The 18,199-nt window shown below is 34.1% G+C and overlaps 1 protein-coding gene across 2 annotated transcripts in view; it reads right to left on the minus strand.

Annotated features, from left to right (window-relative positions):
• Positions 1–3,755: 3,755 nt before the first annotated feature.
• The window catches only part of LOC126819377 (nucleotide sugar transporter SLC35D1), a 29,573-nt gene continuing 15,129 nt past the window's right edge, over positions 3,756–18,199 (minus strand). The window contains exons 9-13 of one of the 2 annotated variants that reach the window (XM_050547388.2): positions 16,501–16,647; positions 15,089–15,171; positions 14,786–14,877; positions 12,204–12,231; positions 3,756–6,906 (exon numbers count right to left, since the gene is read on the minus strand). In XM_050547388.2, the coding sequence (XP_050403345.1) occupies positions 6,876–6,906; positions 12,204–12,231; positions 14,786–14,877; positions 15,089–15,171; positions 16,501–16,647 (381 nt within the window). In that variant the 3' untranslated portion in view covers positions 3,756–6,875. Of the gene's footprint in view, positions 6,907–12,203; positions 12,232–14,037; positions 14,878–15,088; positions 15,172–16,500; positions 16,648–18,199 lie in introns of those variants that run through there. The other variant, XM_050547389.2, reaches the window with a different exon arrangement.

The following is an 18,199-nucleotide window of genomic DNA, read 5'->3' on the forward strand; positions in this document are numbered from 1 at the left end:
GTCCGAAAACTGAGATTTTTCCCATCATATTACCAAAAATTTGACCCAAATTTATGTTGACCAAAAATTTGATCAACTAGTTGCCGAGAAGTTGATAGTGTACACACTGCTTGAATGGTGTACTATAAAACTACATGTTGATTAGATATATTAGGCGACAGTCGCACAATTTCAACACTTCGGTGTCCAAACGACACATCCACCCACATGACCCTCTGTGTCAACAGAGTTAAAAAATGTTGACATATTTCCATTCTTGATTCAATAACAACCGAGGTTTAATTTGTCGTTTTCTATCTCGCATGTCCAACCTTATGGGTTTTTTCCTGGTCCTCCGGTTTCCTCCCGACAGCTAAAGCCCCCTATGTGCAAGCAAATTAATGAAATAAAATTAAAAACCATATGTTAGTCCCGTATTGACCTAGTTTGTGTCCAGTGGACATTAAATCATCTCTCTCTCTCTCTCTCTCTCTTTCTCCTTTTCTATCTGCTGTGTTGTTCAACATACTCACCCAGGTCTGCGGGTTATTCGTTTGAATGCAAGTGGTGAAATATTGTGAACAGGGCCCTTATTCACGAAAACTTAAACTAAGTTACAACCGAAATTTTAAGAAATACTGCAACTTCATTGGATATATGCAAATTGATTTTACTGGTCGGCCAATCGAATTGCAGTATTTCTTAAAATTTCAATTGTATCTTAGTTTAAGTTTCGTAAATAAGGGCCCAGTACCTTAGATATAGTAGTAGAAAGTGTTATAATCGCCATTGTATCTTTCATGAAACTAGCACCCGGTCTACATGTATGTGTCTTAGACCACACCAATTATATTTCCTGTTCTTCTGGAGGGAGGTCTGGATAAATAAATAGCCACTTCAAATCTTAAAATTTGGAAATAAGACCTATGAAAAGCTGAACCAAATACTTTCAGTTTTTAAATTAGTCTTTTTCCCCTAAGAAATTAAAAAAAAAAATTTTAACAGACAGTTTCTAAAGAACAGGAAATCAAATTTGTGTGGCCTTATGTTTGTATGATTGTGTTTTTACTCTGTAAATCCACTTAAAGCAAGAATTTGAAATTTTCTAAGAAAGTCAAAACATAATTATTTCTATGTCTTTTGCTCAATAGGTTATCAAATCACTATTATATGATCATGGGCATTATTTCCCACCCTTAAAAATCTATGACACAGGAAATAACAACACAATTACCTCCCCTGTTTTGCTATTGACAACATGGGGCAGCCATTTTCCAACGTTGGAATTTGAAGTTAAAAATGATATTTTTGCCAATTTCTCAGCTGGCAATAGAGAATTATAGGATTAATAGGATTATTCTTTAACAAGGTAGGACTGTTTATAGATACCATCTATTTTAGGGCTTTATTTTAATACATTTTAAAAATATAACTTGAAAATTTGCAATTTCCGCTTTAAAACGCTCATAATTCCTAATGTGACTGAAATTTTCCATATGTTCATCCATTTATACATGTATCAAGAAAGGCCAGCTTCTTATTTAAATCTTACATAATGTATCTTTGGAAAAGTAGATTCATGCTTCTGTACATGTAGGTACTTGCCATGGAAGTCATAAAAAAGACTTGTTTTTGATTGGTGTAAAATAACCACCTGTCTTCCAGGTCGTTTATAGGATGATCAAATCAAAGCCCAATCCTTAAGCCGAGAATTTCATTGGTTCACAACATTAAATCTTGGATTTCATTGGTCTACAACCCTAAACTTGGAATTTCATTGGTCCACAACCCTAAGCCTGGAATTTCATTGGTCTACAACCCGAAAGCCGAGACTTACATTGATAAACAATCCTAAGCCAGGAATTTCATTGTTCTGTAACCCTAACCCTGGAATTCTCTTGGTTTACAACCCTAAACCAGGAACTCATTAGTTAAGTGTGCAAGAAGGATTTTTACACCCAGCACAAAGGTTTTTTGTCCATGAATGCTAAAAATGAATAAATTTTTATCTATTAGTAGAATATTTCCCTCAGATATGCACTCAGTAGTCTTTAAGATACATAATAAGAATGATTGATTTATAAAACCGTGTAATATATATGAAAAGCGTAATGTATATTTTTCTATAAATAGATTGTACAGTGATGTGTACAGTCCATCATCCCAGTTGAATATTCCGCTAGGTATGATTATGATGATAATATGAGATTTGTAAGAATTATGTTCAGTTTATTTATTTATTATTGTACATATATTATATATGTAGATGATTAGTTATACATACTGACTAAAAATGAAAACAATTACTGCTTTGTCTTTTGTTATTTTGGGGGTTGGATGGCCGAATGGTTGGCGTTTGTGTGTTGTATCATAATGTCTGTTATTGAGTCAAGTGGCATTGTTTCGATTCCCAGCTTGTATGTGACAATGAGTACAGTATGGTCGCCTGTCTAACCTTATGGGATTTCTCCTAAAGGCCTCTACGCACTTAGCGTATTCGGATGGCCGAATGGTTAGCGTGTGCATGTTGTATCATAAGGTCTGTCTTTGAGTCAACTTCGGTTTCCTCCCAGGCTCCCAGTGCTAAAGACCCCTACGTGCAAGCCAATTATTGAAATAAAATTGAACCATGTGTTAGTCCCAAAATGATCTAGTTTGTGTCGAGTGGATGTTAAACCCTATTTATCTCTCTTTTGTCATTTCAAGTTGGGTATTATGTCTAATCGATGTCAACAACACATTTAAAGTCCTCCTGTTTTGCAGACAGGCATATTACCAAGCATTGTGTTGTGTGGGAAATTTGGACGCTGGTACTAGGGTTATATCACAAGAACGTCAATGTGTACACTGGACCTTGGTTTTTCATACCATCCAAAGTGCTACACTTATCCTTTCCAGTCATGCACAACTGAAAAATACTGAGAATATTTCCTGTATGTGAGCCAGTGTGGCATCATATTTTGGGGGTTGGTTGGCCAAATCGTTAATGCGTGCACGTTGCATCATAAGGGTAGGGTCGCCTTTCCAACCTTGTGGGTTTTCTTCAGGTCTTCCGGTTTCCACCCACTACTAAAGACCCCTATGCGCAAGTGAATTGTTGAAATAAAATTGAACCATGTTAGTCCCATAATGACCTAGTTTGTGTGATTTCTCTCTCCTGTTTCATGTTGAAGTATATATTGTCTAACCCATGTTCACCTGTCCACAATTTTTGTAAATCAGCTTTGAAAGGTTGTTTTACTCTAACTTACTGGTTTTGTTCAGCTAGTCCTAATGAGGAACCATTTTGAACAAACTCTAGTTCGTTTGAAATGAAATGAAATGGGGTTTTAACATCCTACTGTTCTGCTCCGACTGGGCTAATGAAGACGGGCATACGCCATACAGTGTGCTATTACAAATTCCATAGGGTTCTTTTACATGAATGCCAGTCCCTCCGTTCTAAAAGGTCTGAGGGGGTTGGATGGCCGAATGGTTAGCATGTGCGGGCTGTATCATAAGGTCTGTCATTGAGTCAACAGGCGTGGTTTTGATTCCCTGGTTGTATGTGACAAGTAGGGTCACCTGTCCAAACTTGTGGGTTTTCTCCAGGTCTTCCGGTTTCCTCCCACTGCTAAAGACCCCTACGCGCAAGCGAATTATTGAAATGAAATTGAACCGTGTTTAGTCATCAAATGACCCAGGTTCATCAATAATTTGATAAGTCTACCAATATCATGTGATATGACCCAAGTTAATTAAATTTCTTTCAAATTTTCAACAAATAACACCATTAAAACCCATTTGCATTCATTTATTTTTTCCCACAAACATAATAAAAAAATATATACATATCCATTAAGTATAATTTTATAACAAGCTAAATTGCATCTGAACAATATGATAACAACATGGTTTTGATTTTATGAAATGTGAACATGACAAGATTACATATAATAAAATTTTCAACACTTGTGTCAAAACAAATAACATGCCGATAGATCTCAACCCACTTGCAGCGACAGAGTCGATCTTTTTCACAGAGTAATACGAAAGTCTTCTAATAACTCTGTAAAAGATGATGGCGTCAATCATTGGCTAAGCATTAGTCTTATAAACAATCTTCTAGAAAGGGAAATATTAAAGATACATTATGGGAGATTTTTATAGAGAGTTGGCCATTTATGCTATAACAGTTCAAAAATAGACGATGAAAGAAGAATATATTGAAAATTTCAGTCAAATTACTTCATTCTGAACAAAGTTATCATCGTTGTAATATTTGCCTAGAAATGGTAGCGAAATGTGTCTTCACCTTCGCCCGATCGTTTGATTGACAGGCGTTAACTCCACCTACATATATCGATTATCAAGTAAAGTTTTCAATGGCATACGGAAACGCTTTACAGCGGCCTCGCTAAGTACACTCTATCATTTAGCCTCGATCTAACTGACGTATTTTCATCAGGTTACCCCTTATTTGATTTAATCAATTAGTGAAATCCTATTTAAATCCGAGCTGTAGCCGAGCCATCCGTGGGTCTACAGAGTTGATTTTGGTCTTGTTGTTTAAATAAAGATCTAATTTATAATTTCTATAACATCTGAAGCCTAAATTAAGACTTGAAATAATCAGATTAAGCTCTTGCATAATGCATGTTTAATATTGAGGGCTCATTAAGCTGAATCGATGTCATCCCAATCACTGATGATCAATGTGCGACACAGTAAGACTTCACATATATCCATTAATCATTCAATAATACTAAAAATAAACAAGGCCTGATGTGCCATTTTAGTGCTATAGGAATCACTCAAAAAATCTAAAAATGGTCCAAATTCGTTTAGTATTTACGAAAATATATGTAGAATTAAAATTTCATCGATCTATGTTCCTCCGCTATGTAATAAGCCAGACATCATTTCATTGTCCACGAAAATTTATTGGTAGGCCTTTTTTTTTTAAAATCTGAGTGAATCCAAGTTAGGACATTATGTAGCTGTTGGTATTTTGAATTTGTTTACTAAATTAAACTTTAATTAATCAAGCTGTGTACACATAAACCTAGATCAATCCATGAGAAATTTTATGCAAATAGCACATCGTTACTTTAGCTTTTGTTTTTCTATCCAGGTTGTTGTTGAACCCATCCATCCAGTTCCACAGGTTGTTTGGACACAAGTGTTGACTTTTTGCAACAGTCCCTTAGAGAAATAAATGTTCAGTAAGGCAGGACGGATACAAAATACTAAGATAAATGATGTAAAGCAAAAATAATAAATATATCAAAATCACTAGTCTTAAAACCTCTGAGAATCAATTAATTGATTGTTAATCCCTTTCAAACTACAATAATGCTGAAGTTAAATCTCTCGATGTAATGTTGGTTTAAAAATGGATTAAAGGGGCATTAGGTAAGATTAGATAAAGAGCTGACAGTTCTCGCTATCATAGTCCAAAATAGATAATGGAAACAGAATATGCTGAAAATTTCAGTCAAATTGCTTCACTCTGAAGCAAGATATTAGCGATTTCATTTTAGCTTAGCCTTGAACGTCATTACTAACTTGGGTGCGATAATAAACCATGTCTAGATTATCCATTTGTAAGTTAAATTATCCATCACAAAATGTATTCCAATCCTCTAAATATCGAAGGCTAGCGATGACATCGAGAGTTGATTATGGCCTGGATAAGTTAATACCTAATTAATAATTTAGATAACATCTCAGGCCTAAAAAAAGACCTGCAATAGGCAGATTTAGCTCTTGTATAATGTATGTTTAAATACTAAATATTCAATCTTAGTGACTAAGCAGTCAAAAGCAAATGATGATCACAACTTTAATGTAAGTGTTGGGTCATCAATTGTAAATAATTTAGTCAATATAGTGGACTGGGTTACAGTATATTAATAATTGAATCAATTGCCTTATATAAAAATATTTTAAAAAATCTACAAAATATAGTTAATATACCCCAATCTAAAATAAACAATATACAATAGAAATAACTTGCTAGGATTAACACATAATCAGACAACTGGTAACCCAGTGTTTTTACCATCAAATATGCTTTTGGTTTGAGGACGTCATGAGTGTATACAATACTGTTATAATGGATTTCAAAACAAGCAGAAGCTCACATGTATTCATCTCACATGACCTAATTATTTTTTGTCAGCAAATAATCATATGTCCATTTACAATGTACTAAATCCACAAAATGTCGTCATGGCTCACAAAACACCAGTGTTTAATAATATTATTGAAACTGATTTAAATGGGTTGGATTTCAGTGGACGTTTGATAGTAGTTTATTCTACTTTGTGGATGCAGCAACTTGGAAAGATTGACCACAAAAATTATAATATTCACTAAGAATTGGCAGTAATATCTAAAAACATTGCACAGCTACTTCGGTCAGAACACTTCCATTCAGATACTGATAGGCTAAAGATAATATTTTGAACTTAAACTTGGCTTGAACAGGCAACCAATTAGTTTTTTTCAGCTTTTCACCCAGTTACAATGTGAACAGCTGAACTTGGTTGTACTGCAGTCATACTATTTGAGTCATGATCATGTCAGTAAATAAGTGCTTCTGTATTATTTTCATTTAATTTAATTTTGACCATGATTTTGCATTCTGTATGTAGTATGTCATTTCATGTAAGAACCAAGAAGTATGAGTCAGTAACTTTAAATAAGAGGTATTCGAGCTGGTAAACATTGTAAACAGTGATGGGCCCAGTATAGGACCCTGGGGAACAACACATTGTAACACTGTCTCGGTTCAGGATCAATTGTCAGCAGTAAGTTTGTGGACAAGAGCAAGTTCACAAGATGTTTGCTTGGGATCCTTGTCAATATCCTCTGACAGAGTATTCAAAGTGGATAAATCTTGGCAGTCAGATTTAACAAATGTTGATACCAAGGGTTTTTCGTCTGGAATACCAAGAGAATTTCAAATGGTGGTGATTATTTCGATGAAGTAATTGCTTAAATGGTTAGCCAAAATAGAATTAAAATAAAACCAAGTACGAACAATCCAAACCATAAGACAGAATTCGAAGTCCTAAAAAACGTTATAGGCAAAATAGTGTATTCAATCAAAATAGTGTAATCAGATAGGAGGGTAACATTTATAGATTTTTGTAATAGGGAAGAAGGAACGAATAACTAGCCTTAGTATTCCCAGAACTGGAACATATCATTCGAAAGCAGTAGTTTTAGGGCAGATTTACTATAAAATATAAAAATTGGCAGTTCATGGTGAATTAAATATCTAAATATTGTGAGCTTAATTAGACATATCTCAAAGGTGTATTTAATTAATTCTTAACATTCATTAAATGATGACACTGATTCGTATCTCTGTGAAGGTGATATCAAAATCGTCGCTTGTAACTATGATATATCATTTCTATATATATATATATATATTGTTGACATAAAAAAAACTTATGTTTGAAAAACAAAATGCTAGTAACAGCACTAGTTCAAATACAAAAACATGGGGATGGGCTGCCTTTATATAGTTGATAGCGTTCATCCTTACCATGATATAATTAAACCATGCTAATTTTGATAATAAGCCATGTGTTCCAAAATAAACAAAATGACAAAAACACAAGCAAAACAGACAAAAGCAACACAAAAACACAGACATTGCAAGGGGCCGTCGAAAAATTTCAACACTTGCATCCAAAAGAATAACATGTGAAACTTGGTGGTTGGGCGTTACTATTCAATTACTAAATGCCACTCAACAGTAGGACGTTAAACCCCATTTCATTTCATTTCATTTACTAAATGCCACTCAACAGTAGGACGTTAAACCCCATTTCACTTCATTTACTAAATGCCACTCAAAGAAGTGGAAAATATTAAATGAAATGAGGTTTAACATCCTACTGTTCTGCTCCAACTGGGCTAATGTGTACACAGGACCTCGGTTTATCTTTGGACATAAGTGTTGAAAGTTTGAGATTGTCCCTTATGAATAATGCCCACTGTGAACAAGGGGGTGGGACAAAGAACACCAAAACATCAACTACAGTTTTGACAGGTATAATTTACCTGTAAACTGTAGTACTGGATTTCTATTTACTTTCGTGATAACAATGGCAGTATAATTAAATAAATGAAATAAATGCTACATGCAAACATAGGTGTACAGACAGGCCCCTGTATCACAGTGACGACTTTATAATTTTAAAATAGTTTCTCAAACTCATCAACGAAAATTGCCAGAAAACCCATTGATTATTGTTGGCAATTAGGTCAATCTGGTTAAAACACACATCCTATTTCGTTTCGTTTTTATAGTTCAAAATTTCGTTTTACTTGTCTTTACTACACTTGGATCTGGTAGAGTTGTTATTTAACTCGTGTTCTGAATGGTGTCAGGGATAAGCCAATGAAACGGTCTGTCACGGCGAGCTTTAGGCGTGTTTTGCATGGAACTGTGGGTAATCCACTAGTAACATCAATGCTGATTGGTTAATCAAATGTCTGACATCATAGGGTCATAAGTCGGTCTTTTGACCCCTGACGTGACCTATCGCTATAACTTGTCAGATCTTCATGTAGTGTAGGCCATCGAAAGTATAAATAAATGAAACGAAATATAGATCTGTATTTTAATCACATTGGTAATTAGGTCATATTTGTCTAAAAATAGCCCATTTACCCAAAAATCATCACTCGTCTGTTCTCATGTGGGAGAGATGCAGTCCTGCCTAATACAACTATGCATGCAAATATAAACAAAATAATATAAATACCCATCAGCTAAAATAACTAGATTTTAAAATATAATTCCTTATGTTAAAAAATAAAGATTGAACATTGAGTGTAAGCATAACTTTAATTCAGTATTATGATAAACTAGTCAGGAGACAAAGAGGTGGTCGTTCTTGCAATACTTGTTAAAACATACATTATGCAAGAGCTAAATCTGCCTGTGGCTGGTCTTTCTTTAGGCCCGAAATGTCATATAAACTATTAATTAGACATTTATTAACATGACAAGACCATAATCAACTCAACGGTTCAGCCATATTTTGATTTAACATAAAATGGAGGAGCGAGACTTAGCTTTGAACAACCAGTACGGTGGTTGCAATTAATGAACACATCTTGTCAAACCTTCAAAGGCTAATATCTTCGCTTGCAATTGAGTAATTTGAATGAAATTTTCAAATTATTCTTTTAACTATTATAGCTAGAATGGCTAGCACTTTATCTAAATCTTACATAATCTATCTCTAAGGTAAGATAATGAAAAATGACTTTATTCTGTGCAAAGTTTATAAATGGATACTTTTAATACAATTAAGACTTTTATTATATAAGAATATATATAGAACACTGTATTTAACTCTATTGTCAGGTCTTTTATCAGCAGTGAGTAGTGAGTGAGTGAGTGAGGTCATGCATTTTCTAAAAATTTGGGCTTGGTTGGAGACATTCAAGTTTAATACAGATATGGGAGGCATAGTCTAATAAACTCAATATCTAAGCCATCTATGGGCCCAGGGAGTTGATTATATGAATAGAATAGATGTCTAAATAATAATCGTTATAACATTTAAAGCCAGAAATATGCCTGCTAGGGGCAAATTTAGCTCTCACATAATGCCTCTTTAATAGGGCAATAGGTAAGATTCAATAAAGAGCTGATAGTTCTCGCTATAATAGTTAAAAAATAGATAATGAAAACAGAATATGCTAAAAATGTCAAATTGCTTCACTGTGAATTTTAGGCTAGCCTCGAACATCATTACTAACTTTGGTGCGATGATAAATAAAGTCTTGATTATCCATTTTTACGTTAATGATGGCATCGAGAGTTGATTATGGTCTGGAAAAAGTTAATTAATGTCTAATTAATAATTTAGATAAGATTTCAGGCCTAAAAAAAGGCCTGCAATAGACAGATTTAGCTCTTGCATAATGAATATTTAACTAAAACAGATATGAAACCACTCTGATTAAAATACAGATCTATATTACGTTTTGTTTTTTTTACTTTCGATGGCCTACACTACATGAAGATCTGACTGGTTCTAGTGATAGGTCGCGTCAGAGGTCATACAAGCGGGTTTTGACCCTATGACGTCAGACATTTGATTAACCAATCAGCATTGATGTTACTAGTGGATTACCCACAGTTCCGTGCAAAACACGCCTAAAGCTCGCCGTAACAGACTGTTTCATTGGCTATTCCCTCACATCATTCAGAACACGTCAATGATAACAGTGTAGTAAAGACAAGTAAATTGAAATTTTGAGAGAGAGAGAGAGAAATGGGGTTTAACGTCCACTCAACACAAACTAGGTCATTTCGGGACTAACATATGGTTTAATTTTATTTCAATAATTCGCTTGCGCATAGGGGTCTTTAACAGTGGGAAGAAACCGGAGGACCCGGAGAAAACCCACAAGGTTGGACAGGCGACCCTACTCCTTGTCACGTACAACCGGGGATTCGAAACCACGCCAGTCGACTCAATGACAGACTTTATGATACAGCGCGCGCACGCTAACCATTCAGCCATCCAACCCCCCTGAAATTTTGAACTATAAAAGCGAAACGAAATAGGATCTATATTGTAATCAGATTGATATGAAATCTACAAAATAAGATTTACAGGCGAAGCATGCCATAAGTAAGGGTAGATAACTGATACTATATAATTTCAATATTAAAAACACAACATGCAAGATCTTCAAAATACACTTAAAAAGTAAAAAATATGTACCATTATGTCTAAGTATATTACAACCTTCACAACGAATTGGGTGGCTTGCACGAAAAAAAATATAGTCATTATGACACTAAATAATGGCTATGTAAAATCAATAGCCGGAAATTTCAATCGCTTAGTTCTTGGTTCATAGTGGATCAATTTGAATGAAATTTTCAGCAAATTGCCTTTACATTATCTATTTTTTAATTATTACAGTGAGAACTGCCAGCTGTTTATCTTATCTCCCATAATTTATCTTTATTGAAAGTACTTTTGATTGTGTAATCATACTGTATGGTCTCAAAATCTATATTTAACTGTTATTCCACTGGTATTTTGGAGATTTGACATCGATATATTCTAGTACTTTTAACATCTACACATGCGCTTACCTCTGCATATATGTTAAGGTACATATATTCTCGTACAGTATGGCACTATAAATATAACATTTGTGAATTGATCAATGATTATTTTCATTACGTTTATTTTAGCTGATTCTACGCTATATTATAGTATACCCATCAGATCCACTCTTATAAACCTGGGTTATAAATTTCCAACAATTCACCACCAAAGTCCCAATAAGTCTGATGAACAAATCCATTTTAATAGGTCCCTGCTTTCTTTGACAGACTGAGAACAAATTTAAATGTAGGTGACAGTGCAAACTATACTGACTCATGGTCAGGGCTCTCACTTCAAAATTTTGTCAACCGGTCAAATATTGACATTGGATTAGCATCAATTGTTTTCTTAAATATTAGCAATTATCCTGATTTTTGTATACATTTTGAAGAATTTTTAAACATAAAAACTAATAATTTAACTGCATTTATTATATCTGAAGGTTAATTTTTTTGAAATTCCTATTTTATAGCATGCAAATTGACTGACCGGTATGTTTTCTAGTTGGTCAAAATGACTACCAGTCAGTCAAGACTGACCAGTATGACTGAATCGAGAGCCCTGATCATAGTCCTTCAAATATATAAGAATTATAAAGATAAACATCACGACATAAAAACAAACCCAATTTGATTAAAACACAAATCCTATTTCGTTTCATTTTTTAGAGTTCAAAATTTCGTTTTATTTGTCTGTACTATACTAGGATCTGGAAGAGTTGTTATATAACAGACGTTCTGGATGGCCTGAGGGATTAACCAATGAAATCATCTGTTAAGGCGACTTCTTGGAGTGCCATGCACAGAACTGTGGGTAAACCACTAGAAATGTCAATGCTGATTGATTAATCAATGACTGACGTCATAGTGTCAAAAGTCACATGTACGACCCCTGACGCGACCTTCCAGTACAACTGATCAGATCTTCATGTAGTGTAGGCCATTGAATGTATTAAAAAATGAAACGAAATATAGATCTGTATTTTAATCAGAGTGAAACAAAATAAAATAAATAATTCCCACAATCTCTATAAACATGGTCCATATTTAAAAACTCAACCATATTGATACTAAATTATACCTATATTGGGTTGCACCATACACATTTCCTACAAAAATATATTACAAAGGACATTGTACAAAAAATTATAAACATTTAGGAGATGAGAGAGAGAGAGAGAGAAATGGGGTTTAACATCCACTGGACACAAACTAGATCATATTGGGACTAACATATGGTTCAATTTTATTTCAATAATTCGCTTGCGCGTAGGGGGTCTTTAGCAGTGGGAGGAAACCTGGAGGACCCTGAGAAAACCCATGAGGTTGGACAGGCGACCCTACTCCTTGTCACGTACAACTGGAAAATCAAAACCACGCCAGTTGACTCTATGACAGACTTTATGATACAGCACGCACATGCTAACCATTCAGCCATCCAACACCCCTCCCCCCTTAGGAGATAAACACTTAGTGAAAGAAACAAACTCCTGTTGTTGATTAAAGATGGTGAATTGAGAGAAATGGGGTTTAACATCCACTCCACACTTTTATTTCTATGATTCGCTTGCCCGTAGGGGTCTTCAGCAGCGAGAGGAAAGGGGACAGAAAGAGAAATGGGGTTTAACATCCACTTGACACAAAATAGGTCATTTCTGGACCAACGTAAGGTTCCATTTTATTTCAATAATTTGCTTGCCTGTAGGGGTCTTTAGCAGTGGGAGGAAACTGGATGACCCGGAGAAAACCCATGAGGTTGCAGTGGGATGAAACCGAAGAACTCGGAGAAATCCCACGAGGTTGGGTAGGCCACCCTACTCCTTGTCACATATTAGTGTGGGATCGAAACCACGCCAACTGACTCAATGACAGACCTTATGATCTAAAGCGTACAGGTTAAACCATTCAACCACCCAAAGTCCAAGGTGTTCATGAATAGAATGAACATAGAAACATGCTCAGAATTTCTATAAGTGACATGAACAATAAATCACATCACTTTGGGAATTTGATTAATTTAAAATTGAAAAATAAAAAATAGGTTTGATTTGTTTATAGGAATAAATTGAGCATATTCCGATCACAGAGTGTTTATGTTATATTTTAATCTGATTAAAACACAGATCCAATTTCGTTTTGTTTTTATAGTTCAAAATTTTGATTTTACTTGTCTTTACTACACTCAGATCTGGAAGCGTTATTTAACTCGTATTCTGCTTGAAATGAGGGGGTCAACCAATCAAATGGTCTGTCAAATCGAGCGTGACCTTTTTTGCGCGGAACTGTGGGTAGACATTAGCGGCAATAGAAATGAAAACAAAGCAAAAGTAGATAAAAAATACATGGCGGTCGCTAATTGGTTGCTTGGTACCTGACGTCATAGAACGTGAACTCCAACTATAACTTGTTAGATCTACATGTAGTGTAGGCCACCGGAAGTATAAAAAACGAAACGAAATATAGATAAATATTTTAATTAGATTGGTTATATTTATAGCACGGCTTAAACCTGTTAACGAATGAAGCGTGCTATAAATGACTTGTAACATTGACAACTGCTCAACATGCTTATTGTTATTGCACAGAAAACCCACCCCACTTCTCTATATGATTTCTACTAAAACTAGTGTAAACCAGCAAAAGTGTGCAATAACATTGAACATGTCTAGTTATTGTACGGTTAAGCTCTACCCAATCTACTAGAGGGAAAATAATCTGCTTATTCAACAAAAAGAACAAAGGAAGATTTCCCATCCATGTTACAAAATATGTTACTCCATGTTCAAGATTTATACAATGTCATAAAGAATATACATAACCAAGAGAATCTTAATGGTTTGGGAGGGCTTCAAATCTCTTGCTACATTTCATAATATAAAATAATACATAAAAAAATTAATAATACTTTCTAAGAATTGGTAACAATATTTTTTTATCACAACTACCAACAGATACAGGTATTTTGAGGTATAAAACAAAAGCCAAGCTAAATTTGATAGCTACATGTAAACATAAAAGCCCATACAAACAACAAATGACATAAAGTGTTCCAGAAAGGATAAGCATACCCTATCCCATCACTGTATTGCAACTAAATGGAATAGGGCTCACACTGAATACTGATATTACTATTCAAATATTCAAATTTTATTAATGTGAATATTCAATTAAACTGAAATAATATATTTTTGGATCGTTTTTGATGCTTTTTCAGATTTTTTGATAATGTGAATCTTTCAATGAAATCTTTTACTTGTTTTTATTGAATCAATATCAGCATATTTAAGACGAGAACAAAAAACAGATATAATATTCCAAGTCATTAATTGAAATTCTATTCATTCAAATATTTGTTTGAACTGAAATAAAACATTTTTGGACCGTTTTTGATGCATTATTCAGATTTCTTGACAATGTAAATCATTCAATCAAATCAATATATTTTATTTATTTTTGATATCGTTGAATTAATATCAGCATATTTAATAAAAGACAAAAATACAAGATCAATTTCCGTACTTCGAATAATGAATATTAAAAAATCAGACGCGAAATATTCAAAAATTTGAGTGAGCAGTAAAATGGGATTGCGTGATGGGTGTCTAGGGTGATAATGAATACGATGTTGACATATAAAAAAAAGAATAAGTGAGGTCTACACACTTATTGTCTGTGTTTTGGCTTTATCTTCATTAGCTTGTTGTTTTGATACTCTTCTAAATGTTACAACTGTATAAAAAATACTTCCCAAAACACTGAAAAAACACAAAAAAATATTTTCTATAAAATATACTTCCCAAACATGAAAAATATACAAAAAAAATATACTTCCTGACACTAAAAAACATGTTTAGATCTTTAAAAAAGTCGAACTGTAATTTATTCTGGTTTTACTGCTACGGAACTTTTAACACTTTGATAAACAATAAAAAATCATAGGAAACAATGATATTGTTTAAATCTTACCTTATATTTAATCCTGTAAAATTCACCCATGAAAAGATGTAGTCACCACCCAAAATCATTCCTAAATATGTAACCAATAAATTCTGAAATAAAGGATAAATAAAGAGTCTATGTAAACATGATCAGTTTTAGATTGATAAATCATATAATGAGACTTTCAGTTACCTAACTATCACTCGGCAAACCTGAGCAGATTTCGTTACTCTACATCTAGCTTCGGCTGTATGACGGTAAGTGATATGTACCTACGCCTATACAATTGTGATGCGGCACTGGTTTACTTATTAGGAAAACTTGCAGCTTTTAAAAAGAAGTTATCAAAATTGCGTCATTCGAAGTGTGTTTAGAATTTTCAGTGCCAAGTAGTCCTTGTTTGAAGAAAATCGGATGAACTTGAAAGAAAAACAGCTTCAGACTTTGAAATATTTGTATGATAAAACATTCTTCAAAGCCATCATCATGGGCAACGTTGTTGGTAATCTGTGAACTTGAAAGTAGTTCCAATGGCGGACTTTGTCATACAGCTGAGGCTAGCTGTAGGGTACTGGAATCTGCTGAGATTTGCCGAGTGACCTAACTATATGACCAATTGACGCCATTAATAGGGGTAACAGATTCTGAGAACTAAGTGTGACACGAAAATATGCAAAAATTAAAATGAAATGGCTTTTAATATTCTACTGTTCTGCACCAACTGGGTTGATGAAGACAGGTTTACGCCATACAGCGTGCTAAGAAGGAAATTTTGCCCAGGCAGCGGAGCTACGGAATTCTTTTATTTCGAATTCCAACTTCTAGGGTTCTTTTACGTGCACGACAATGTGTTCTAAGGACCTCAGTTTTTCATCCTGTTCGAATGACTGAACCACTGACACGGGTGAACCACTTCGGAACATCTTAATGAACATTTTCGGCCAACACCGAGATTGAAATGTATAGTAAGATCTGTACACAGTATCGTCTTGAATGTCATTAAAGGGGTGAGAATTACATGTGTAGCAATGGGTGAGATTTACATAGGTGATTTGCTGAATGGGTTAAATTTACATAGGTGATATGATGAAGGGGTGCAATTTACATCCGTGGTATGCTGAAGGTGGAATCTGCCTGGTTGGCATGCTAAAGGGTGTAGCAATGTCAGAATTAATATATTACAATGACAAGACAATACAGAGGATTTTAAGCATTCTGAAGGGGTGTAGCAATGTCACAATTTATCTATTACAATGCAGTTGTAATTTAGCCGAAAGTAGATTTATGATACCATAGTGGCCGGTTCATTGTTTTACCAATCGGCTTGATTGAACTTCAAGCGGCTAAAGCCGACAAAAAACAGCCAATTTAGACCCATGATAGCAATGTCACATTTTACCTACAATGACAAGACAATTTAGATGATTTTAAGTACTTACCTTTAGGACCCCAACAATGGTGGTAGTTAAAGCTGAGTTGTACATGGTACATAATATGATAGAATAACTTACAACAAATCCCATAAAACATGACATGGTAAAACTAATTATAAAATATGGGTTACTCCAGCCATCAAATTCTAACGCCTGAAACAATATAAACATTCATGATATATAATCATTACATTCACATCGCACTTGAAAACTCATTTATTCAAACAGGTTTTTTACTGATTTTATACATTTGACTGTTTTATGTGTAGTTAAAGTTGCAATTTCATATTTTTAAGTTATATTTTTAAAATTTATTAAAATAAAGCCTTAAAATAGATGGTATCTATAAACAGTCCTACCTTGTTAAAGAATAATCCTATTAATCCTTTAATTCACTATTGCCAGTTGAGAAATTGGCAAAAATATCATTTTCATCAACAAATTCAAACGTTTGAAGTTAGCTACTCCATGGTGGAGTATATAAAACAAGGGAGGTAATTGTGTTATTATTTCCGGTGTAAATGAGTTTTAAGTGTGAGAATGACACCTATGATCGTATAATAGTGAGTTGACAACCTATCAAGCAAAAGACATGTCTTTCTCTTTTTACTGTTTTTTGATATTTTTATAACTTTTCTTTTTATCATAAATTGTATTTTTACTTTGTAATGGTTAAGCGCATCTGAACACTTCAGTGAAAGATCAGCTAGATAAATGTATTAAATAATAAAAATATAATCACTCTAGTCTGTTGAATACAAACATTATTACAAAAAAATACAGGGGCATAACTCTTATTGTGGCATCATCCATTAAAAAAGTGCAAGGTCACACTAATTTGATTTTCTGGTCTTTGGGGTCTTGATGATAGAAAAATAGCCATTTATAAATTTAATGATGGATGCATCATTTTCTGGTAGCAGCGAGCAGCACAGATTGGTCACTGGTGAAATTTTGATTTATCATAACTTTGTTAATATTGAATGGAATTGAATGATATTCGGACTGATATTCCTGTTATAACAAAATAGGATCAGAGAAATCCAAAGGGGTTTGGTAGAAGACCCAATTTGGTTAAAACACAGATCCTATTTCGTTTCGTTTTAATAGTTCAAAATTTCGTTTTACTTGTCTTTACTACACTTGGATCTGGAAGAGTTGTTATTTAACTCGTGTTCTGAATGTTGTCAGGGATAAGCCAATTAAACGGTCTGTTATGGCGAGCTTTAGGTGTGTTTTTCACGGAACTGTGGGTAATCCACTAGTAACATCAATGCTGATTGGTTAATCAAATGTCTGACGTCAAAAAGGTCATAAGTCGGTCTTTTGACCTCTGACGTGACTTATCGCTATAACTTGTCAGATCTTCATGTAGTGTAGGCCATCGAAAGTATAAAAAAAACGAAACGAAATATAGATCTGTATTTTAATCAGATTGGTAGCAGACCCTACACCCGGCCATGTACAAATCTTGGAACAAGACCACGTCACTTGTCTCAATGACAAGACTGTAATGATCTAATGAGCACACATTAGACAACAAATCTTTTCAAACCTTTAAAATCATTCGCAGAAAGAAAACTTATGACTGCACTTATTTCGTCACAATGTTTATAATCGCTGGGATTAATGCAAACCTGGTCCAGATTCATTCTTTGTTCATATTTTTTTTGTGTGTTAAAATTGTAATGCAAAAGAAATCTGG

The sequence above is a fragment of the Patella vulgata genome, chromosome 4 (assembly GCF_932274485.2).
Source record: "Patella vulgata chromosome 4, xgPatVulg1.2, whole genome shotgun sequence".
Taxonomy (NCBI): domain Eukaryota; kingdom Metazoa; phylum Mollusca; class Gastropoda; family Patellidae; genus Patella; species Patella vulgata.